Source organism: Mastigoproctus giganteus, chromosome 6, assembly GCF_048544385.1.
Source record: "Mastigoproctus giganteus isolate SK-2022 chromosome 6, ASM4854438v1, whole genome shotgun sequence".
Lineage (NCBI taxonomy): Eukaryota > Metazoa > Arthropoda > Arachnida > Uropygi > Thelyphonidae > Mastigoproctus > Mastigoproctus giganteus.
In genome coordinates, this window is record NC_143580.1 from 32,462,444 (window position 1) to 32,488,055 (window position 25,612).

General features: G+C 39.0%; 1 protein-coding gene across 1 annotated transcript in view; it reads right to left on the reverse strand.

Moving 5' to 3' along the window:
* Srp68 (signal recognition particle 68) overlaps positions 1–25,612 on the reverse strand; it is a 94,244-nt gene that overhangs the window by 14,457 nt on the left and 54,175 nt on the right. The window contains exons 9-10 of the mRNA XM_090375058.1: positions 23,483–23,577; positions 19,046–19,163 (exon numbers count right to left, since the gene is read on the reverse strand). Coding sequence (XP_090231184.1) covers positions 19,046–19,163; positions 23,483–23,577 — 213 coding nt within the window. The remainder of the gene's footprint in view (positions 1–19,045; positions 19,164–23,482; positions 23,578–25,612) is intronic.

Below are 25,612 nucleotides of genomic sequence, written 5' to 3' on the forward strand. Positions count from 1 at the left end.
ATTCATTGAGGAATTTATTGTAGCTTAAACACAGAGCGTACAGATAAAGTAGAAATATATGAGCTTTCGGCTATATGGTAGCCTTCGTCAGAATTAAAATACATGAATGGCAGTTGGAATAGAGATGTGCACTGCCAGGTGCGTGAGACGCGAGGTTTAATTGTTTGTTGACGTCTGTGGCTGTGACGCATGATGACGTGGCCAGCGCTTGTCCAATGACAGAACTACTGACTCTGTGATCGGGTTGACTTGGTAACCACTGTTCCTGTTTAAGGATTTATCCGAAGATTTTATATTTAATGATTCCAACCAGGTACGCTTTAGGTAATGGTGGGATCTGTCTACCACCACGACATCGCGGTGTGGGTCGATGTCGTGGTGGGTTGTCCAGACATGCTCGGCGATGGCTGAGTGTTCAACATCCGCTAAACGGATCACTCTTTTGTGCTCCGAGAGACGTTTCTCGAGTCGACGTCCAGTCTCTCCGAAGTAGCAGCTAGTGCAGTCACGGGTCCATGACATTTCCACCGCCCTCAGACTGTGCTTAACAGGGGGTGCGATCATATTTAATGACTCAGTCTACCAGCAGATACATGGCACGGCCATGGGTTCCCCGGTCAGCTCAGTCACAGCAAACATCGTGATGGAGGAGTTAGAGGGACGTGCGTTTGCACACGCACCTGATCACATCGCCTTTTGGTGTCGCTATGTTGACGATGTGTTCGTGGTAATCCCTAGAGACTCAGGTCAGCGACTTCTATCATACCTCAACTCACTATCGCCCTTCATAAAATTCACGATTGAGCTGGAGTCGAACAACTCTTTACCATACTTAGACACACTTGTCCGACGTGAAGGCACATACCTGAGGACTACAGTTTATCGTAAGCCCATGTGTGCTGGCCAGTTTACCAACTTCCGGTCAGCACACGCGCGAGGCCACCTCCTCTCCACGGCCCGAACCTTGCTTACTCGCGCCTGGACACACTCCAGCTCCGCTGATGAAAGACGCAAAGAGGTCACTAGGGTCAAAGTAGACCTTACGAGGTGTGGCTACCCCATTGACGTCCTCGACAGGTGTGATCTACAGACACGTGACATCGTGACGACCAGCTACAACACCAACAGTGACGAGCCATCCACAAGGGCATTCATCCCATACTACCCCAACCTGTCACAACAGATCGGCAGAATCCTGAGAACGCACGGAATAAAGTGCATCCAGCTCCCAGGCAGGAAACTGCGTTCTTTCATTTCCAACGTGAAAACACCTGTCCCCACCCTTCTGCAGAGCGGTTTAGTCTACCGCATCTCTTGCCGTGACTGCACTAGCTGCTACTTCGGAGAGACTGGACGTCGACTCGAGAAACGTCTCTCGGAGCACAAAAGAGCGATCCGTTTAGCGGATGTTGAACACTCAGCCATCGCCGAGCATGTCTGGACAACCCACCACGACATCGACCCACACCGCGATGTCGTGGTGGTAGACAGATCCCACCATTACCTAAAGCGTACCTGGTTGGAATCATTAAATATAAAATCTTCGGATAAATCCTTAAACAGGAACAGTGGTTACCAAGTCAACCCGATCACAGAGTCAGTAGTTCTGTCATTGGACAAGCGCTGGCCACGTCATCATGCGTCACAGCCACAGACGTCAACAAACAATTAAACCTCGCGTCTCACGCACCTGGCAGTGCACATCTCTATTCCAACTGCCATTCATGTATTTTAATTCTGACGAAGGCTACCATATAGCCGAAAGCTCATATATTTCTACTTTATCTGTACGCTCTGTGTTTAAGCTACAATAAATTCCTCAATGAATCCAGAGCGCCTAGGCCTGTTTCGTTATGTTCGTACTATTCTTGGCCAACCAGCATACGACATGGTCGTGAGACTACAGAAAGATTTTATCTTCATAGCCCGTAGTAGACAACACCTGAGGTTTGCGCATAGGTGCAAAGCTAACGAGATTATACCGAAAGGGTTTCGCTACAAACAACCGTTTTCTAATGAGCGCATGAGACGTGCCTGTCGGAACTTCGGCCTCAAAACCCTACGTATATGGATCGGCTGCCTCCATCATGACATACAACGTGCTTCAGCGAGCAAGGCAACCCTACTAGCCGACCTTAAGACTCTGATTCCCGATCCCGTTTACACCGATGTGGTCAACACTTTATGTCACCAGGCCATCAGAGAATCAGATCTTTATTGTACCCGACAGAAACGTAAGTTTTGTAATTTGATTAATGAATCCCGTCAATTGCGCAGCCAATGTAATACCCCTCTCACTAATTCCACGGACTTCGTATTGAACCTAAGCAGCAAACAGTTATCTGCGGACCAAGTAAACTTATTGACTCTTGGCATGACGTTTGCCGTTCTTCCTAAGCACCCGCCGATCACCGACATCGCCTTAGGTGTGGAAGCCAGCTTATCACGCCTCCCAGAAGATGTAGCCAACACAATCCGCTTGAAGACTGCAGCAGTTCTACACCGTGCTCGCCCCGTCCCTTCTAACCTCAACCGTACACAGTTCTCTGCCCTCAAGGCATTGAAACAGGATTCGTCCATCGTCATTCTACCGGCAGACAAAGGCCGCCGTACGGTTGTAATGGATCACACTGATTACATGGCGAAAGCGCTACTACTTTTACGGGATACTACTGTATACAAACCCCTGACCATCAACCCCAACAGAGTTTTAGAGCGATGGGAATCAGAGGTGAATATCCTCATCAACAGTTGGCTGAAACAAGGGAAGATCACACAGTCAACCCGTAATCACCTCCGTGCTTCCGGATGTCAGATCCCACGGTTTTACGGCCTACCGAAAGTGCACAAAGAAGACACACCACTGAGACCAATTGTATCCTGCTGTGGATCACCGACTTACGAGCTGTCTAAATTTGTCTCGAGACTTCTTTCTCCTCTGGTTGGCAAGACCACCCACACCGTTTCCAACAGTGTTGAATTCATAAAGAGGATTCGCACTGTATCCATCTCGCAGAATCAAGTTATGGCATCGTTCGACGTCATATCGCTCTTTACCTCCATCCCTGTGGAACTTGCCATTTCTTGTGCAAAACAACTCTTGGACAATGATAGAACCCTCAACGAAAGAACTGGTCTCACACCCGATGACATTTCCACCGCCCTCAGACTGTGCTTAACAGGGGGTGCGATCATATTTAATGACTCAGTCTACCAGCAGATACATGGCACGGCCATGGGTTCCCCGGTCAGCTCAGTCACAGCAAACATCGTGATGGAGGAGTTAGAGGGACGTGCGTTTGCACACGCACCTGATCACATCGCCTTTTGCTGTCGCTATGTTGACGATGTGTTCGTGGTAATCCCTAGAGACTCAGGTCAGCGACTTCTATCATACCTCAACTCACTATCGCCCTTCATAAAATTCACGATTGAGCTGGAGTCGAACAACTCTTTACCATACTTAGACACACTTGTCCGACGTGAAGGCACATACCTGAGGACTACAGTTTATCGTAAGCCCATGTGTGCTGGCCAGTTTACCAACTTCCGGTCAGCACACGCGCGAGGCCACCTCCTCTCCACGGCCCGAACCTTGCTTACTCGCGCCTGGACACACTCCAGCTCCGCTGATGAAAGACGCAAAGAGGTCACTAGGGTCAAAGTAGACCTTACGAGGTGTGGCTACCCCATTGACGTCCTCGACAGGTGTGATCTACAGACACGTGACATCGTGACGACCAGCTACAACACCAACAGTGACGAGCCATCCACAAGGGCATTCATCCCATACTACCCCAACCTGTCACAACAGATCGGCAGAATCCTGAGAACGCACGGAATAAAGTGCATCCAGCTCCCAGGCAGGAAACTGCGTTCTTTCATTTCCAACGTGAAAACACCTGTCCCCACCCTTCTGCAGAGCGGTTTAGTCTACCGCATCTCTTGCCGTGACTGCACTAGCTGCTACTTCGGAGAGACTGGACGTCGACTCGAGAAACGTCTCTCGGAGCACAAAAGAGCGATCCGTTTAGCGGATGTTGAACACTCAGCCATCGCCGAGCATGTCTGGACAACCCACCACGACATCGACCCACACCGCGATGTCGTGGTGGTAGACAGATCCCACCATTACCTAAAGCGTACCTGGTTGGAATCATTAAATATAAAATCTTCGGATAAATCCTTAAACAGGAACAGTGGTTACCAAGTCAACCCGATCACAGAGTCAGTAGTTCTGTCATTGGACAAGCGCTGGCCACGTCATCATGCGTCACAGCCACAGACGTCAACAAACAATTAAACCTCGCGTCTCACGCACCTGGCAGTGCACATCTCTATTCCAACTGCCATTCATGTATTTTAATTCTGACGAAGGCTACCATATAGCCGAAAGCTCATATATTTCTACTTTATCTGTACGCTCTGTGTTTAAGCTACAATAAATTCCTCAATGAATCCAGAGCGCCTAGGCCTGTTTCGTTATGCAATACTTTGCATTTGTCAATATTAAACTTCAGTTGCCACTTCTCAGCCCATCTACTTAACTTTTCTAGCATACTGTCTTTACTATCATTAACAATCCTGCCAACCTTTGTATCACTGCAAACTTGGACATTAAGCCTGATTAATAAATACAAAAAACAACAATGGGCCCAGCACCGAACCCTGGGGCACTCCACTAATAACATTAGTCCAAGTAGAGCAGTATCCATTTATTACCACTATCTGCTGTCTCCCACTCAATCATCCCTTTATCCATTGCAGCAACTTGCCCTTAATGGCATATTGCTCCTGATAACGCTTTTGATAACAGTATCAAAAGCTTTCCTGAAATGCATGGGATGCATATAAATTATCAGGCGACACAGAAGCCTATGGCAGATATAATCTAGTCTGTAATCAAGTCACAAAGGAGGTTAGTCAGGTGAAGGCAGATTACGCGAAATCTTTGGCAAAGGATGCTAAGAAAAACAGCAAGGATTTCTTTACTTATATAAACTCTAAAAGGAAGGGGATGAATCTGATTGGTCCACTTGATGTCGATGGTTTGACTGTTGATGATCCTGCTCAGAGAGCAAACAAACTGAATGAGTATTTTACATCTACATTCACATATGAGGAGTTATGAAGGTTTGAAAATGCCAGAAGGTTACAAATTGTAGCAGGGTGCTTAATGATTTTGTAATAACTGAGAACAAAATGGAGGAGAAATTGTTGAAGTTAAACATAAGAAAAGCACATGGGGTGGATGGGATCTATCCAGTTATTTTAAAGGAGGCGGCAAAGCAACTAAGCAAACCCTTAGCCATAATTATAAGAGCATCCTTGGACTCAGGGGAGGTTCCCACGGACTGGAGATGTGCAAATGTATCCCCAATTCACAAAGGGGGGATCGAAGGGTGACACGAGTAATTACAGACCAGTTAGTTTAACTTCTGTTCGGGGTAAAATAATGGAGTCACTGGTTAAAGATGCACTGCAGAATCATCTAGACAAGACTGAAGCAATAATTCAGACACAGTATGGGTTTGTTAAGAGAAAGTCTTGTCTGACAAATTTGATAGGATATTTTGATGTGGTTACAAAGGAATTGGATGCAAAAAATACTTTTGATACATTTTTTTTGGATATCAGGAAAGCTTTTTACACTGTTGCACATGGAAGACTACTGTACAAATTGGAGCAGAATGGTATTAAGGGTAAGTTGCTACAATGGATAAAAGGATGGTTAAGTGGGAGAAGACAGAGGGTGGTAATCAAGGGGTGCTGCTCTTTGTGGACTAATGTTATTAGTGGAGTCCCACAGGATTTGGTGTTGGGGCCACTGTTGTTTTATATATTTATCAATGATATTGATGAAGGTATATCAGGCTAAGTGTCAAAGTTTGCAGATGATACAAAGGTTGGCAGGGTTGTTAATGACAGTAATGGTAGTGTGCTACTGCAACAGGATCTAGAAAATTTGGGCAGATGGGTAGAAGTAACCCCAGAGAAACGTACCAACTGTGTGGTAATACACTTAAGGTGGTAGAAAATGAAAAAGACCTGGGAGTAATTGTGCAGTCAGATATGAAGTTTCTGAGCAATGCACAGGCTGCCAGGGCAGGTCATGAGGTTTTGTCAATGATACACATAAATTTTGTTAGTAGGGAAAAGGAGGTGATTGTCCCTCTGTATAAGACAATGGTCAGGCCATGCCTTGAGTACTGCATACAGGTCTGGAGGCCTCATTTTAGGATGGATGTAGATTTGCTTGAGCGTGTACCGAGAAGGGCAACAAGATTGGTGAGGGGAAATGAAGGGATCCTCTTATCAAGAGAGGCTTAAGTTCTTCAAATTGCAGTGGCTGGAGACTAAGCACCTGCAAGGTGACCTGATTGAGGGGTATAAGGCCTTGAATTGGGTTCAGCATGCTGAATGCTGATGGGATTCTTCCACTTGTTCCGATTACAAACCTAAGGGGGCATAAATTCAAATTGAGGAAAGACAGATGTAGAATAGATGTGTGGAAATTTGCCCTTAGCCAGCGGGTGGTTAATTACTGGAACAAACTTCCATCTGTCGTTTTGGAAGTTGATCAGTTAAATAAATTTAAGGAGGAACTGCACAACATTTAGAGGGAATCGTTTTGTAAATTTTTTTTTAGCCAATGCTGCATAAGCTCATAAACTTGCTTTCTTGCATCACATGCCACTACTACTACAAATATATGATATCAAAATTATTTTTTGCATCCAGTTCCTTTGTGATCACATTGTAGTATCCAATCAGACTGGTCAGACAAGACTTCCTATTAACAAACCCATGCTGTGTTTGAACTATTACTGCAGTCTTGTCTAGGTGATCCTGCAACACTTCTTTAACTAGTGACTCTATTATATAGGCTAGTCTGTAATCAAATCACAAAAGAGGTTAAGCAAGTGATAGCAGATTATGAGAACTCTTTGGCAAAGGATGTAAAAAAAAACCCAGCAAAGACTTCTTTACTTAATTAAACTCTAGAAGGAAGAGGATGAATCAAATTGGTCCACTTGATAACGATGGTTTGATCATTGGCATCCTACTCAAGTAACTGATAAACTGAACGAGTATTTTGCATCTACGTTCACACAAGAGGAATTCTGTATGGAAGTGGAGGCCAGAAACTTATCAATCTCTAACAGGGAGCTAAATGATTTTGTAATAACTGTGAGGAAAGTGGAGGAACTGTTGAAGTGAAACATAAGAAAGGCACCTAGAGTGGATGAGATCTATCCAGTTATATTAAAGGAGGCAGCAAAGGAAATAAACAAACCCTCAATAATTATGAGAGCATCCTTGGACTCAGGGGAGTTCCCCAAAGACTAGAGATGTGTAAATGTATCCCCAATTCACAAAGGTGGATCAAATGGTGACATCAAAGGGGCCCATTGTTGTTTTCTGTATTTATCAATGATATTGATGAAGGTATATCAGGCTCAATGTCAAAGTTTGCAGATGATACAAAGGTTGGCAGGCTTGTTAGTGACAGTATGCTAGTGCAACAGGATCTAGAAAAGTTGGGCAGATGGGCTGAGAGGTGGCAACTGAAGTATAACATTGACAAATGCAAAGTACTGCATATGGGTAGCAGTAACCCCAGAGTAACGTATCAACTATGCAGTACTACACTCAGGTTAGTGGAGAATGAAAAAGACCTGGGGATAATCGTGCAGTCAGATATGAAGCTTTCTGAGTAGTGCAGACAGGTGCCAGAGCAGCTTATAGGGTCTTCTCAATGATATATTAATTTTGCTAGCAGAGATACGGAGGTGATTATCCATTTGTATAAAGTAATGGTCAGGCCACACCTTGAATACTGCATATAGGTCTGGAGGCCTCATTTTAGGAAGGATGTAGAGCTGCTGAAATGAGTACAGAGAATGGCAATGAGAATGGTGAGGGGAACAAAGGGTTGCTCTTACCAGAAAGGTTTTTAAGTATTGAGGAAAGGCAGTTGTAGAATAGATGTGTGGAAATTTGTATTTTTTAGCAGGTGGGTGGTTGATTGTTGGATTGTTGTTTCCCATTTGCTGGTGGGAAAGTTGATAGCTTAAATAAATTCAAGGAAGTACTGGATAAACTTTTGGAGTGAATGAATGGGTGTAATGGAAAGGTTTTTTTTTTTTTTTTTTTTGCTGATTCGGTATAAGCTTGCTTTCTTGCTTCATATGCTTCTACTAATGCTAATCCTAAGTGTTGAAAGAACTAGAATATAGAAACTAATGTAGGAAAATATATATACAGTCGGATCTCCATATAACAAAATTGATAGTTCGCATGAAAAAATTCATTATACAGAAATTTCATTATAAAGAAATATGACCTTTTCAATAATGAAAAATACTGTAATTCAACTCAGAAATACAGTAAAATATGGAAAATAAATCAGAAATAAGTGGGAATGAAAAAATTTTCTAAAATTTTAAAACAATTAATTTATTACTACACACATATTAAGAAATGACTACCTACATGATAAACACAATGACAGTTGGACCTCTATATAACGAAATCGATCGTTCCCTTGAAAAAATTCGTTATATAGAAATTTAATTAAAGAAATATGACCTTTACAACAATGAAAAATACTGTAAATTCAGAAATATAGTAAAAGATGGGAAAGAAGTGGGAATGAATAAATTTTCTAAAATTTTAAAACAATTTATCAATACATACATATTAAGAGATGACTACTTACATGATGCCCACAATTTATTAGTACACTTTTAAGAATAATGTCATAAAATGTTTGGTTATTTTTTGTTGTACACTGGATTTTACTGTACACCGTTCATAAAAACATTCGCATCTGTTTAAACTATAAACAGTCAGATATTTACTGTTACATTTTCTTCCTACTGAAAGCCTCGATGCAAAGTTTCAAATGCTGCCAACATTTGTTTGCAAGGTTTAATATTGGCCTCATTTTCATCCAACCCATCGTCGATATTATCACTAGTTCTTTAAATACGGTCCAAAATGTTGACGTCACTCAGATATTCAGCTACTGTGACATCATTATCAACTCCTAAAAATCTGTCAAGAACAATTTCTCCACTGATCAAACCTCGCTTGGAACTCTTCCTAAGATTGCTCAATATCTTCTAGTAGTTAATCCCACTAATCTCTGTTAATTAGCATTTTAGCAAAACCTGCTTTTGTGAAACAATTCTTAATCATTATTTCCGTCACATCTTGACTCCACACTTTTGCCAACTCTGATATGCACATCCACAAATCTATAACAGAATCTATAGGTTGGTTGGCTTCTATTGTTAGTTTAATTTTTTTTCAGTATATGCCTTTGATAGTGCATTTTCAAATTCTTGATAATGCCTTGGTCCATTGGCTGCAGTTAAGACCAATTATTCAGAAGGAAGAAAACAAGCTTCACACTTGTAAGTTTTGAAGGTGGGCAGGGAAGTTGTCGACAATCAACGTGAGTTTTCTGGTTTCTTTCGTCATCTTTCTATCGAAATTCAAAATCCGCTGCTCAAAAATTTCGCTTGTCATTTAAGGTTTTTTGTTGTAGTTGTAGTCCAACTTTAACGACTTTACTCCTTTGAAACATTGGGGTTATTTACTTTTACCAAAAGCTTCAGTTTTTCATCACTAGCCTTATTTGCAACCAAGAGTGTAATTCTCTCCTTACTGTTTTTACAACCAAAATATTTGTCACTTTAAAAGACAGTGTCTTCTTCGGCAAATATTTAAAAAATAAACAAGTTTAATCAATGTTGAATATGTCTTTGGACTTGTAGTCCTCCATTGCAGCAATTTGCAGTATGGCATTAAGAGATGTTTGAGTGGGAGACAGCAGAGAGTGGTAATAAATGGACACTGCTCTATGTGGACTAATGTTATTAGTGGAATTCCCCAGGGTTCAGCGCTGGGCCCATTGTTGTTTTGTGTATTTATCAATGATATCGATGTTGGTTGGCAGGGTTGTTAATGACAGTATGCTACTGCAACAGGATCTAGAAAAGTTAGGCACATGGGCTGAGAAGTGGCAACTGAAGTTTAACATTGACAAATGCAAAGTACTGCATATGGGTAGCAGTAATCTAAGAGAAATGTACCAATTGTGTGGTACTACACTCAGGGAGGGGAGAATGAAAAAGACCATTGTGCAGTCCGATATGAAGTTCTCTGAGCAGTGCAGACGAGCTGCCAGAGCCGGTCACAGAGTTTTGTCAATGATATATAGGAATTTTGCTAGCAGAGACAAGGAGGTGATTATCCCTTAGTATAAGGCAATGGTCAGGCCCCACCTTGAGTACTGCATACAGATCTGGTGGCCTCATTTTAGGAAGGATTTAGAGTTGCTAGAACGAGTACACACAAGGGAAATAAGAGTGGTGAGAGGAACAAAGGGGGTGCGCTTACAAAAAAAAGGCTTAAGTTCTGAAAGTTGCAGCATCTGGAGACTAGGCACCTGTGAGGTTGTTGTTATTTGGTTTTTAGGAGCATTAGCAACCAAGGCCATATTTTATTTATTTATTTATTTCGTATGGCAAAATGAAGATACATTTGTAGCAAACAATATTTACAGAGTAAATTGTAGATAACATTTTGGTAAATTAAAATGTAATGTCCAGTTTATTCAGCCAATTAATAGCATCATCAGTAGCATTGTGTAAATCTTGGATGGGTCCTTCAAATCTCCTCTTTGGGCACTCCGTGACGACATGTTGGATAGTCTGAATCATATTGTCACAGTCACAGAATGGGTTTTCAGTTTTTCCCCACTTGTGCAGCCAGAACTTATATCTTCCGTGACTTGTTCCAATTCTATTTAGGGATGTCCATTCCTTTCTTGGTAAGTTGAAACCAGGTACAACTCTGTATGTTGTTGTTGTTTGTTTGTTTGGTTTTTATGAGCATTAGCAACTAAGCCATATTGCTCCAGAGATATGCAGTGGTCATTCCCTGACCTTTCCGCATCCTCCGTATTTGGTGATCACGGGCTTGAACCCCGGTCTAATCAAGAAGCGTGTGCTACGCACTGCTGCTCTTTCCCACCTGGCTACGGAGGCGCCAACTCTGCATGGATCATTGACTAAACCAAGGTGGTCGGGTTTGAAGTGGCCCATTCTTCACGCCAGGTCTGATCAGCATTAAATGTGACTTAATAAGTTTCTCACCTAGCTTCCATGGAGGGTTCCTGGATTTCAATCTCTCCGGTTTCTGGGGTTTGCAATTGAGCAATTGAGGATTTGCAATTGAGCAATTGATGTATGAGCAATTGAGGATTTCTGTGATATTTTTGCCATTCTTTCAGCAAAGCTGTTTCTGGATAATCAAAGGGCTAATTATATGCCTCAAGTGGAATATAAAGACCAACGACTGAAATATAACCCTTGCCCAAAATATCTGGGAATCACAATGGATCGGACACTGACGTACAAACAACACCTTTGTAATATTGCAGCAAAGATAAAACATCTTGCACAAACTCAGTGGAACAGGCTGGGGAGCAAACGCAACGGTGCTACGAACATCAGCCTTTGCCTCAGTCTACCCAGTTGCAGAATATTGCTGTCCCGTATGGCTTAACAGTGCACACATTGTAAAAGTTGACACCCAACTGAATGACACAATGAGGACAATATCAGGCACCATTAAATCAACACCTTTAAAATGGTTACCAGTATTATCTAACATCCATCCCCCTCATATAAGAAGGCCATATTGCTCCGGGGATATGCGGTGGTCATTCTCTGACCTTTCCGCATCCTCTGTATTTGGTGGGCACAGGCTTGAACCCCGGTCTAATCAAGAAGCATGTGCTACGCACTGCTGCTCTTGCCCACCTGGCTAAGGAGGTGCCCACCTGTGAGGTGATCTGATTGAAGTGTATAAGGCCTTGAATGGTTTGAACAGGCTCAATGCTGACGGGATACTTCTGCTTGCTCAGATTAAGAACTTGAGGGGGCATAAATTCAAACTGAGGAAAGACAGTTGTAGAACAGATGTGCGGAAGTTTGCCTTTAGCCAGCAGGCAGTTGATTGCTAGAAGACTTCCACCTGTTGTTGTGGAAGTTGATAGCTTAAATAAATTTAAGGCTGAACTAGACAAACATTTGGAGTGACTGGATGGGTGAAATGGTTTTTTTTTTTTTTTGGCTGATGCTGTATAAGCTTGCTTTTTTGCATCATATGCCTCAACTAATGCCAATAATTTTTTTCAAAAAACTGTTTCTTTCCAATGGCTATCGCCTTCTTCGATTGCAACTCCACTTTCATCAGAAATAACTTTTTTGAGCAAGCCATGGCACGCTTTGAATTTGTCAAGCCAACCAGAACTGCCATGGAATGTTTTGTGTCCCAAAAAAGATGCGTACTCCATAGCCTTTTCTTTTATTAATAGCACTGATATCACCATGTTTTGGTCTCAAATCAACTTCATTCACTCAAAAACTGATTCATCTAAATCTTCCCAAAAGCATAATTTTGCACTCTTCCAACTAGGTCCCATTTCCTCAAACAGTTTGAGAATCGAAACAGGGTTTTTCAGAATGGTTGACACTACTTGCAGGCACATCAGGTTTTAAAGCGATTTCTTTTTTTTTTTTTTTCAATGCCGCAATCTACACTATTAAGCACTTCCACTTTTTCCACTACAATCAAGGATTTCCTCTTAGACATTGTACGGTTACTTGCACAGCAGTTAAAACAAAGCTGAAATTAGGGGCCACTTGTAGCTACCATGTAAACACAGGTGAAATTTAGTGAAAGTGTGGATGACTCATTTCTTCGAAACAACAGATGAATTTCCGGGATAAAGATAAATCACTCTCTCCTAATTCTCTAATAGGATGCATACAGTAGAAAATAGGTTGACCAGAGCTAATGAATATGCTTGCCTTAATATTTGCCAATGGCTGTGGACAGCTGACCAGCAGGACTTCTCAGCATAGTAGTGTATAAGTTGTATAGGTTTTACTTCTTTTTAGCCATTGCTGATCCATTGTTGGCAAAGGCTTCTCCCAAACTTCCATCTTTTTCTATCCCATGACGTGGCTGGCCAGTTTCCTCCTGCAGGGTTTTACAGGCAAAACTGTAAAATGTTTTAGCTCTCAATTCATTGAATTAAAGCCTTTAGCTTTATTGCCTAAAGGTCAGAGGTGCGAATGATGCGTACCCAGGTTTCTCGAAATTAGTTCGTTATATGAAAATTTTCTTTGTTATACAGAAACTATTTTCAATGTAATGACCAAGGGGAAAGCAAAAAAAGTTCACTATATGGAAGTTTGTTAAAGAGAGGTCCGACTGTATTAGTACACTTTTAAGAATTATGTCATAAAATATTTGGTTATTTTTTGTTGTACACTGGATTTTACTGTACATCATTCATAAAAATGTTCGCATTTGTTTAAGCACTCAAATATATTTTCTGGCACATTTTATTCACACTGAAAGTCTCGACGCAAAGTTTCAAATGCTGCCAACATTTCATGTTTGGAAGGTTTAATATTGCCCTCATTTTCATCCATTTCATTGTCAATATTACCACTAGTTCTTTGAATACTCTCCAAAATATTGGAGTCACTCGGATATTCAGCTACTATAACATCATTATCAACTCCTAAAAATTCTTCAAGAACAATTTCTCCACAGATCAAACTTCTCGCTTGGAGTTCATCCCAAGATTCAATGCCTTGTAGCAGTTCGTCCCTCTCATCGCTGTTAATTGGCGTTTCAGCAAAAAGTATTTTTTTTTACAAAAAAAAAAAAGTAAGTTGTATTTTTATAATTTTAATAAAATCTAAAAAATAAATCACTGACATAGATTTGTTGTACATAAAATAGTTGGCAATTTGTATTTTTTATATATAGCCTGAAAATAAAAAATGGTAACATGAAAACAGAAACTTCCTTTTACATGTAACAAGATATAGAAAATGTAACCCACTAATTTTTCTTGAATCACTCAGTGTGGCCCACAAAACAAATCTAATTTTGAATATGGCCCCTGCAAAGGAAAAGGTTGGACACCACTGACCTAGATGATTTGAGGCTTTGCAATGTTCAATTAACAGCATTTTCTTTCACAAATTACAATGTATTTCTCTGTTAGTGTTTCCTCTACAGTTAATAAATAAAATATTGAGTTCTTTTCCTATACAGGTCTAGAGATTTCTTTCTGTAGGTATAAACAAATTATACCTGTGTGATTTCTGAAGTTTAAAATCAAATCAGACAAAAATTGCTTCTAAAATTAAAGTGTAGGTGGGTGTGTGTGTGTGTGTGTGTGCATATATATATATATATATATATATATATATATATATATATCAATGAATGCAACAGGTTAGAACATAATTTAATAGATCAGAAGTGTAATTTCCATTACAAAGCAGGCATAGAGGTTTATCAGGCTAGACTTTCCAGTAGCATCAGAGGGATAGTATACACAGGTGTTCAAAGAAGATGCATCACCTAGGAATTTCACATTTCCAACCCTTTTTTGCAATGGTATGTTACATTAATGACTAGCATCACAAATAGAAATATAAACAAAAGATATTTATTAATAGTTAAGGAGCTAAGTAATAATTGACAGATGCTCTCAAAATATTCCAAAATGAGCATTTGCAACCTTTATACAACAGTTTTGGTAAACATGACAATTATGGCTGAAATGTTATCAGAAGCCCTCAATTTATCATTTTAAATGGAAAATAAAATGAAAAGTTCACCAGGTGCAAACTAACATTTAGTTGAACCACCTCTGGCCCTGATGATAGCAGCACACCGTCAAGGCATTAACAAGATCAATTTCTGAAGATAATCAACTGATAGTTTGTGGTTCCAAACACAAATTATGGCTTCCTGATGTTCACGAAGGTATCACGAAGGTTTCTTTCTGGCAACTGCAGATTCCACATGATGCCAACAGTTCTCTATAGGATTCAGGTCCGGGCTGTTTCCTGGCCAGCTAAGAGTTGTAATGGACCGTTCTTCCAACCATTTTTTCACCTGTAACAAACGTAAACACATTACTGTCAAACCTCTAATGCAGAAATGAAGCTAAAGTAACTAAGAAGTACCTACTTACACTTTTCGTCCGATGACAAGGAGCAGAGCTGTCCTGAAAGATGCAGTTACTTGGCAGGTTGAAATGGTCTCTAATGGTTGGCAGCAATTTGCCTTCGAATATAGCCAGGTATCCATTGACATTTACGGAACCTTTTATAAACTGCAGGTGACCTACTCCACGATACGAAATGCACCTCCATATCATTTATTAGCTGGTAGGGAATTTCACTATAGACACCACACAGTCTGGATGATATTCTTCACGTCTACGGCAAATAGTTTGTATCCCATCAGAGTCATGCAGGTTGAATTTCTTCTCATCCGAGAAAATAACTGACTTCCACTGCTTGAGGGTCCATTTGACATGCTCCTTACACCAAATTAATCAGGCCTTTTTCATTTTTTGTGTGAGGAGGGGGCTGCTTCTTAGGACGACGGGCTATAAGTCAATTTTTGAAGAGGCGTCTTCTGGCTGTTACTGGCTCTTGCTACCACTCCTGTATATTCTTTCCATTCTCTTTTCAGCTCAGATGAAGAAGCTTTACAGTTTTTAAGGCATAAGCATTTCAAAACGCGGTCCTGTTTTGTCATAGAGAGTTGCATCTCGTTTGCGTCCGGTTCCTTTTTTCCTATCAGCAGAACCAGTATTCTTGAGTTTGGAAATAAATCTACTCACTGTCAACTGATTACAAGACACTCTAAAAGCAATATGATGGGAAGAACATCCTTCCTCATGTAAAGCAACAATAGCACCATTTCTTCGTGGCGTCAACTGCACATAACTCACCATCCTGACACAAGCAAGGAATGACTGCAACTCTTGCAGAGCATGCTTATATAGCTGAAAGTAACAGTTGATGCAATATTACGAGTAAATCATCACCTATGCGTGTCAATCTTATCTGATGCAATCTGTAAGAAATATTGCCATATACTTACGTTATTCAGACGACAATTACAATTTTAAGGGGTGATGCACTTTCTTTGAACACCAGTGTATATACTAATGCAGAAGGGTCTCTGTCTAGCATTTATACTAAATGCGGTGAAAATATAATGGGGTAAAGAAAATCAGAAACCACAATTCCTCTTGAAAACCTAATAGTTCAGGAGGTGGAATGTACTAGAAAAATAGCAAAAATGTCAAAAGAGAAGAAGAAAAGTCATAAAACCTAAAAGACCAGTGACACTGTTCCCAGGGAACATGGTTTACTGGGGACTTTGTTCTCGTCTCAGTAGCTGGGCCAGGGATTCCATCCAGGGATCAGCTATTGGGACAGGAATGAGGTGGAGCATGCATTGGACATTAACATGGTTGGGGTGTCACAGCCGACAGTCCACCCAAGTAACCTTGTCAAGGTCCTATTACAAGCAAATGAACCTACAATGGGAAGTGAGCACTGGAGCAGAGTCAGTGGACAGTGAATAACGAGAAACAGGTTACCTGCTCCAACGAATCACATTTCCTAAAGTAATACACATATGGTAAGTGAAGATGTAGCAACTCAAGTTTTCGAACCTTACTGAATGAAAGGAATTGTACAAGCTGGTCAGAGTGTGTAATCGTCTGGAGCATGTTTGGATGGGATAGTTCAGGGGCCCCCTGGTGCCCATCAATCAATGGCTCACTGGAAACTCAATACATTTCTAACCACATCAACCCTTATGGTAACTATCTTCGTGAGCTTGCAAGGCATTCAACAAAACAATGCTCCATGTTACAGGACTGTCATAAAACCTAAAAAGGTACTGTATACAGCTAGAAAAAACCAGGTGTTGGACTGGTTCAAACATTCCAGCAAGTTATGCATCCTATTCATGTCCATTAAAACTCATCCAATCCCAGCCTAATTGAACATGTGTGGGGGAAATTGTAACATGCCATTCAGAGCCTGGATCCAGTCCCATTTACCTGGCAACGAAGGTATGGTTGGCAATGTTTACCATACCTGCGGACACCCTCCAGTATTCATGGAATCTATATGATATATCCAGGAGATGTGCTCTGTACTATGGCACAACCAGGTTCTAGTTAAGTTCCTAAGGCAAAGCTAATCTCAGCTTTGCATTAGGAACTTTTGTCTGAATATTCAAATAGACCTCTGGGGTTGGACGGGGATGAATGATTCCGTCTGGCATGCTCCCGAGCCATTTCCGGTTTCCGTGCACAGGATACTGCTCATGCTCCTATGATAACACATGCTACCAGCCGTGATCCTGCAGTTAAGGATGTACTGTGACAAGTTAAGTCTTACTGTTGATAAAGAAGGCGGTTGCCTCTGAAAAACTATTGTTTTTATCGATTTTAATTCCATATAGTGTAATTTTTATATTTTTATTTATTATTTTATCACTTTTATTGTACAATCAGTGTATTTTATTTTATCACTTTTTATCCCACACAAAATGCAATCAGTGTATTTTATTTTATCATTTTTATTTTTACAAAATTTAATCCAGTCTTATATTATTATTATTTTAATAAAGTTTCAGTTATACAATTTTTGCCTGAATATGTGTGTGAGTACACACACATATTCAGGCAAATTTCTTTCCAAGTTTATGGAGTAGCCTTGTATCTTATAAGCACATAACCTTTTCAATGTTGCAAAATCTGCAAAAGTTATTTAGCAAATATTTTTTCCTATCATGCAAAGAAAATTTTTCCTGAATCCTTTATAGGAGAAAATGACCAAAAAAATTTTCTTTGGATTCAACAAAAAAACAGGTACAATTATTTTTATAACAGATTCTTTCAGCTGGCTAATTGTGATTGCCAGCTCTGAAATTTAAACCTCTGAATCTTCTGCTACACTCTGAAGGTGGAATTTTTAATCCCACACAAAATCAATGATTTCATATGCTACAATAACATAAAGTATCACTACTTATCCAGCTATTAAATTTTTCTTTTTTTCTCAACAACAATCCAACTATGTTCCAGCTGTTTCCATGATGACAAAAATATCCACGATAGAGACAACAGATGAATTTGACAGAATGAGGTAGAGAGATTTTAAGCCAGAGAAGATTGAAAAGAGGAGATTCCAAATTACCAAGTCTCTGACAGGGAATATGGGAAAGGACATATGCACAAGTACCACCTTTGAGGCGAAAGGAATCATACAGCGAATAATTTGGGCAACTTGATGGGCAGTGGTTGAATCAACCAATAACTAAGGTTCTGATATTCGAGTGACACTCAAGTCAGGTGGACCTAACTTCGGCAAATTCCAGACGGTATGTGACAGCCAAATCCTCTGCTTGCACCTTCACGATTGTGGGACTGTTAGTAATCCTGGTATAACCCCCATGCGCAAGTACACTGTGGGTGACCACCCACCAATGTAAGCAGGGGTCGAGGTGTGGTACCCACATCACACGGAGGAATGCCACCCCTTTGTGTTACCAGGCAAAACTAGGTGGTAGATGACTCTCATCAACTGGTGCAATACCACCACTTTGCTTATTGGAGGCTTGAAGTGGTGGAACCCATATCCAGCTTCTCACTCAGCAATAACACAAGAACTTCCTATTTATGTGTGATTCAACATAGCACAAATCCCAGATCACCTGTACAGCTCAATCAACTCTTCTCTGCTAGTTCAACGTTATAATAGAAGTTATAAAATCATGCAATGAATAGCTATAACTTTGAAAAATTACAAAGAAATAAGTCTGCTTAAATTAATGTAGTGCCACTATTATAAAGAGAAATAAGAAAATAATTTATTTCTCTTTGTGATAATTTTTTAAAAATGAAAGTCATCATTCCACTAGTGATATTCTCATGTGCAAGTGGTACTCACATAAAACAGTGAGTACCAATCACATGACTTAAAAACAACCATAGCATAGAAAAAACTTTCCAATATAAAGTTACAGAGAAAGTAAGAGTTACAAAGAAACTGCAAACCACTTAAAAAATTTAGTATAATTACTCAAATTATTTTTTTGGAATCTAGTTACAAAATATTACCTTTTTTAAAACACCACTATCCAAGGCACGACATAAATACTCTTCTGCTCTTAAGTAAAGAGCTATAGCTTCAGTCCATTTGTTGGCAGAGGCAAAGGCTTGAGCAATATAATAACACCTAAACAGAAGGAAGAATTAAATCTAAAATCACCACAAGAATTAATTTTCTTTTAAAACAGGGGTGGGCAACCTTTATACATGGCAGGCCAAATAAAATGTCTGTGAGGTACATGCAGGCCAAATTCTTTTTAGCTTTCCATGATTTTTAAGATTATTTTTAGAATTATTAAAATGGTGTATAATGAAAAAGTTATCATAAACAGTTTTATGTATTGTAATATTTATACACGTACACGTACATATAAATAAATTTATTGATAAGAAAAATGAAATACAAATTGAAGATAAAATTACAAAACTAAAATTAGTAACAAAATACAATTCCATTAACAAAAATTGTAATATTTTATTTTTATAATATTTAATGAAAGATTTGATACTGTTTATTTTTAATCAGTGAATCAATATCTGGATGAATATTTGTCATAGTAATGCACAGAGTATTTTCTAAATTTACGTAAGAAATTCCATTAATTCAAAAAAATATATAATAAACAGCGGGATGTTTATTGTATATATTTTGAAAACGAACACAGGCCAGATCACACATGTTCATGGGCTGGAATTAACCCACGGGCAAAAGGTTGCCCACCCCTGCTTTAAAACAAAGTTGACTTTCAACTGCACTGTTTCCAACTATATATACAGGATGTTTCAAAAATGATGGTCAATAATTTAAAGGTGAAAAGTACAAATGAAAATAAGCAAAAGGTCCCAGTGAACATCAGGACGCAAATGAACTGTTTTCGAGATAATGCACATTTTCTGTTAAGATCCGCCACTGACTATGGGAGCACTGGTTTAGCAAAAAGCTGTGAATCCTTTGCTAAGGGTGGTTTTATTAAACATAAGATAATATATTTTTAATTTTTGGTTTCAACACCACAGGATTTTACAGATGTTACGTGTTACGGAGTGATCTTTCTTCAGGTGTTATGCTTCTGGCCTACCTGCTCATACTCCATTTGTGAAGCACCCATGTTCTCTAAGGCGTTGATGTACCCTGATGAATATGCACCTGTTTGGCTGCCTTCGGCAGGGAAATGCTTCTTGGTACAAACATGCAGCCTCGAGTGCACTGCCATTGGCTTTACCATACATGAAGTGCATATCCGCATACTCTTCATTGCTGTAACCTCTTTCTATGTTGACTATCCTTTGACAAGTACTAGTATGCCTGCTACGTCTTGGAGCATTGAGAGAGGGGAAACGGAGAGAATGAGCATAATCTAACCTAAACAAACAAGTCAATGGTGGATTCAAACTCTGTACAGTTCACCTTGTCAGTGGTGGATCCCAACTAGAAATGTGCAATATCTCGAAAACGATTCACTTAACAAACCCGTGCTGTGTCTGAATTATTACTACAGTCTTGTCTAGATGATCCTGCAATGCATCTTTAACCAGTGACTCCATTATTTTCCCTGGAACAGAAGGCAAACTAACTCGTCTGTAATTACTCGTATCATCAGTCGATCCCCCTTTTGTGAATTGTAGATACAGTTGCACATCTCCAGTCCATGGAGACTTTCCCTGAGTCCAAGGATGCGCTCATAATTATGGCTAAAGGTTTGCTTACTTCCTTTGCCACCTCCTTTAATATAACTGGTAGCCGACCGGGCTGGCCGAGTGGGTAAAGTACCTGCCCGGCAACCCAAAGGTCGCGGGTTCGATTTCCGCCTCGGGCTTGGATCAAAGTACTGCAAAAACCTTGGGAGGTGCAATATGGCCACAGAAGCCGATGCGCCAACAACTACCAAATCAATCAATCATTAATATAACTGGATAGATCTCATCTACCCCAGGTGCCTTTCTTATGTTTAACTTCAATAATTTCTCCTCCACTTTGCTCTCAGTTATTACAAAATCATTTAACTCCCTGTTAGAGTTTGATAAACAACTGGCCCTCTTTTCCCTGAATAACTCCTCATGTGTGAATGTAGATGCAAAATACTCTTGTTCGACAGCTGCCTGAGAATGATCATCTACAGTCAAACCACTGATATCAAGTGGAACAATCTGATTCATCTCCTTCCTTTTAGAGTTTATATAAGTAAAGAAGTCTTTATAACCTTTGCCAAAGATTTTTCATAATCTGCCTTTGCTTGGCTAACCTCCTTTGTGACTTGATTACAGACTAGCCTCCATCTACCATAGGCTTCTGTGTCTCCTGACAATTTATGTGCATCCCATGCATTTTTCTTCTCTGCCACGAGTCTCATTAGTTCATCTGACATCCATTCGGGCCAAAACCTAGAGCACTATTTCGTAGTTGGAACAAAAAGCCTAGTAGCTTCCAAAATTACTTCCTTGAATGCTTCCTATTTAGAATCTAATTTAACATCAGTTGGTACCATTGTATAGAACTTAAAAAATCTCTGAGACCACTGTAGTCGCCTTTACAAAAGCAAAAACCATTCCCCTTACCCCTGATGGTAGTTATATCTTTAAGTAAATCCGACATCGGTACACTGTGATGCCTTCTAGTGGTTCCTTTATCTGTAAATTCTTAATGTATGAATAATCACTGCTGACAATCAGAACAAGAGTGTTACTCCGTCTTGTTGCCTCTCTAACATGCTGCTGTAGAAAACAATCATCCAATAAATCCACAAAAGCCGCGCTAGTGTGCGAATGACCAACCCCACAAGTTCCAGTCTATATCTGGTAAGTTAAAATCCCCCATTATAAGACAATCTGATTTACTGGCCCATTCTATTTCTGTATAATTGTTCATTGTTCATCAGAGTCATTAGGCCTATAACAAACTCCTACCCTCATTTTGGATTTCCCAGTGCTTATGTCACAACAAACTGACTCAACATTTCACTGTCTATCTATGTCAACTGGATGAACTTCCTTAGATTATGTGTTTCTTAACCAACAGCATAACCTCTCCTCCCTTCCTATCATGTCTATCCTTTCTGTACATATTGTACTCCCCAAATTCCACTTCTGCATCCCTTATATCTGAGTGACACCACGTTTCAGATATCACAACAATATCCGCCTTGGATGTCTTAACCAGCACTTCAAATTCACCAAACACATGGATTAGAAACTTAGTTCACAGGATGAGTGAGAGCCATAGAAAAATTTTGCTGTTTGTGATAACTGCATCCCTCATTGTCAGGTAAACGATCTACGTGCAATCACTGTCAAGTACCTACCACCACATATAATGCAAGTTCTTCGGCCACTGGATCAAGGTATAATCTAGTGTTTTAATAAAAACTACCAGAGAACGCTATTAAAAAAAATTGTGCTGTCTTGAAAGCAAAAATCAATGTGAAATTGACATCCTGCAGGCAATATGTGAAGCAATATGTATTTGTGTGTTTCAGCATGGGATGAAGTTGATGAAAAGTGATCACCAAATGCTTCAAGCTGCTTTTACTGCCTTGAATGATGCAAATGTGTGAAGTTTTTTATACTTCTTCCTCTATTAATTGCAAAGACCAGTCCAATAATAGGAAAGAAATATTTGAGAATGTGCTTCATCACCTAAACTTACAGGAAAACTCGAGTTTCAAAGATTACGCAGAAGTGGATGCAGACATCGAATGTTTCAGGATATACATGAATGAAGAGGAAAGACTATTATTAATGACTAATTCAATGTTAAATATACAAAGTACTTTAAACTCATTTTATTCCAATACAGTATCTTTTATTTTATTAATGTGAACCTGAAATTCTGGAATGTTGTTATTGATTTTGTAAAACAACAAGAGTTTTTAAAGAAGCCTGCACCTCTGTATTAGATACCACTTTCACCAAACATTGACCATCCTCCTCTCCTTCCCTGTCATCTTTATTACAATGCTTGTTTGGTATCGTAATAATTTATAATTAATAATAATTTTATTTATGAAGGAAAGTAGATAAAGTAAAGTTCTGATATATAAAATAAATAATAATGAATATTCAGTCTTCTCGTTACATGTTAGTTGAACTTCACCAGTGACTGCTAATAAAGAAAACAATGAAATTTTCAATTTGAAAATTGAAATTTTCATTATTTTCTCCTATAGCTCTTGCCAAAAAGATTGCTCCCAAGATGTGCAGATGCCTTACACTGATTTGCTATATATGCATGTTTGAAATCCTAAACTACGATCAAAGATACTGGAAGCAGTTAACTTCTACTGCAAAGAATAAAAAATAAGTAAAAAAGATTTTGTAATCTCACCTGATTCTCCCGAGTAACCTCATTCCACTCAAACATTTGGCTCAATAATAAATCATTTATAACTATCTTTTTACAAATATTTTAATTTAAAAATGTTCACTTATTGGAAAAAATAATCAAAATACCTGTGAGCTTTGTATGCTACAACTTGGGCATGCACCTCTTCAACAAAACTAGAATCTGGATCTACTCCAACAAGTTGAGTCATTTCAGTAAGGTTCTGAAAGTAAACATTTATTTAAAAATATTTTATACTTTGCTATAGTTAGAAAAGTGTGAAATATTACATCAATAAAATAATTAAAATCTCTAATTCATGCAGATAAAAAAATACAGAACCTTTAAAAAAAAAACTCAGAAAATATTCTATTTGTTACCTGCAATTTGATGACTTATAAAGATTAAATTTCATTTTTAGACCTATGATTCATTACTCTATTTCTACTGATACAAAAGTTCAATTTATTATGCTTGACTTGCATTATTTAACCATATTCTGTATAATTGCCAACATTTTCTCTTACTCTCTCTCTCTCTCTCTCTCTCTCTCTCTCTCTCTCTCTCTCTCTCTCTCTCCTCTCTCTCTCTCACAACATGGGAGTTTTCTATCAGGAGAGAAATAAGGAAACAGAACCTTTGTCAATTCAATAAAAATATCTAAAATTCATTTCTTGTATGTAGCTGACTAGAGATTAGAATGAAGCAGCAAGAATATTTACTTCGACAATTTACTTTTACCACCCAGTCTACTATAGAATGCATGGGTCCGCATATGATTTTCTTGTATTTTAAGAGATGTTAATGCCAGAAGAGCCGATCAACAACAAAGTTGATTTTCTTATAATGTAGTCACTGTTTTAACTATCATAAATATTTGAGTACAAGTCAACTTCAATTAAAAGTTGACCCCTAGTTTTGGATCTCAGGAAGTCAGAAAATGTATTGAACTATGTATAAATTGATAGTGATATAATGAAATGGGTGAAGTATGCAAAACTATTTGTTTACAAAACCTTTTTAGAAATAAATGAATTAAATATTTACATTAATGTATGTTATAAAATTAGAGACTGTTTTATCAGTTACCATAATGTTAAACAGCTAAGCAACTGTTTGAAAAATAATGTACTAGCAAAACTTGAAATGCAATTTTATTCAGAGCCACGAAAGTCCTCATCTCCACTAAGACAGTGGAGATGAGTCTTTGTTATCACTGAAAAGAAGTTTAGCTATTTTTCCTGTAATTTGTGGATAACTGTAATACACATCAAATGAGTCTTTATTATCACTAGTTTCAAACTTGTCATCATTATTTGATTTCTCAAACACAGCATTGTCTTCAGTACCATCCATAACATTACTAATGTTGCATTTTAAAAATGCACATTTAATAGGCAGAAGATAAATCCTTGCATGCTAATTGTACCCATTTGGGTTAACAGTTAAATTGAACTTGTTTCCTCAATGATACTGATGAAGGCAGGGAAAGCTGCCAAAGTTTGTTGATGATTTAAAGGTAGTTAAAGGTGGTTAACAATCGGGACCGGTGAAATACAGACAAGGGTATATGGTTTGTTCAGGATGAGAAAATTTAGGGGTTGTGATACAAGTAGATATGAAGTTTTCCTTGCAGCGTAAGCAGGAGGCCAGGAATGCTTGGCATACCGATGATCAATAAGATCATTGCCAGCAGGGAGAATGATGGTATTATTCCTCTTTATAAAATGATGGTGAGATTTAACTTGGAATATTGTATTCATATCTGAAGGTGCCAATTAAATGGATACAGAAGAGAGAGTTCAAAGAAGGGCAACTAGATTGGTTGAGAGCATGCTAAAGGATTGCTCCTGTGAGGAACAAATTAGGTCTGGATTGTAGAGCCTGGAGGCTAAACCTCAGGGGTGACCTGACAGAGTTGTTTAAGACCCCTAATTTTATCTGCCAATATTTTCACACTGGCAGGCGAAACAAGAACAAGGGAACAAATATAAAATTTTGGGAAGTAATAGAAGATTAGATCTCATAATTTCAGCTTTGAGCAGCACATTGTTAATCATTGGCATAAGCTGCTTCCCAAGGTATTTGAGGTTTATCTTTTAGCTGCTCTCAACATTGTTTTTATATTCTAATGAATGCATTCAAAAAGGTTCTAACTGTTCATTTGTTTCTTGAAACAAAATAATGTTATCTGCAGTTAAATTATCTATCTTGCATTATCTAAAAATGTAGTATTCATTAAAACGATAAATCTGTAG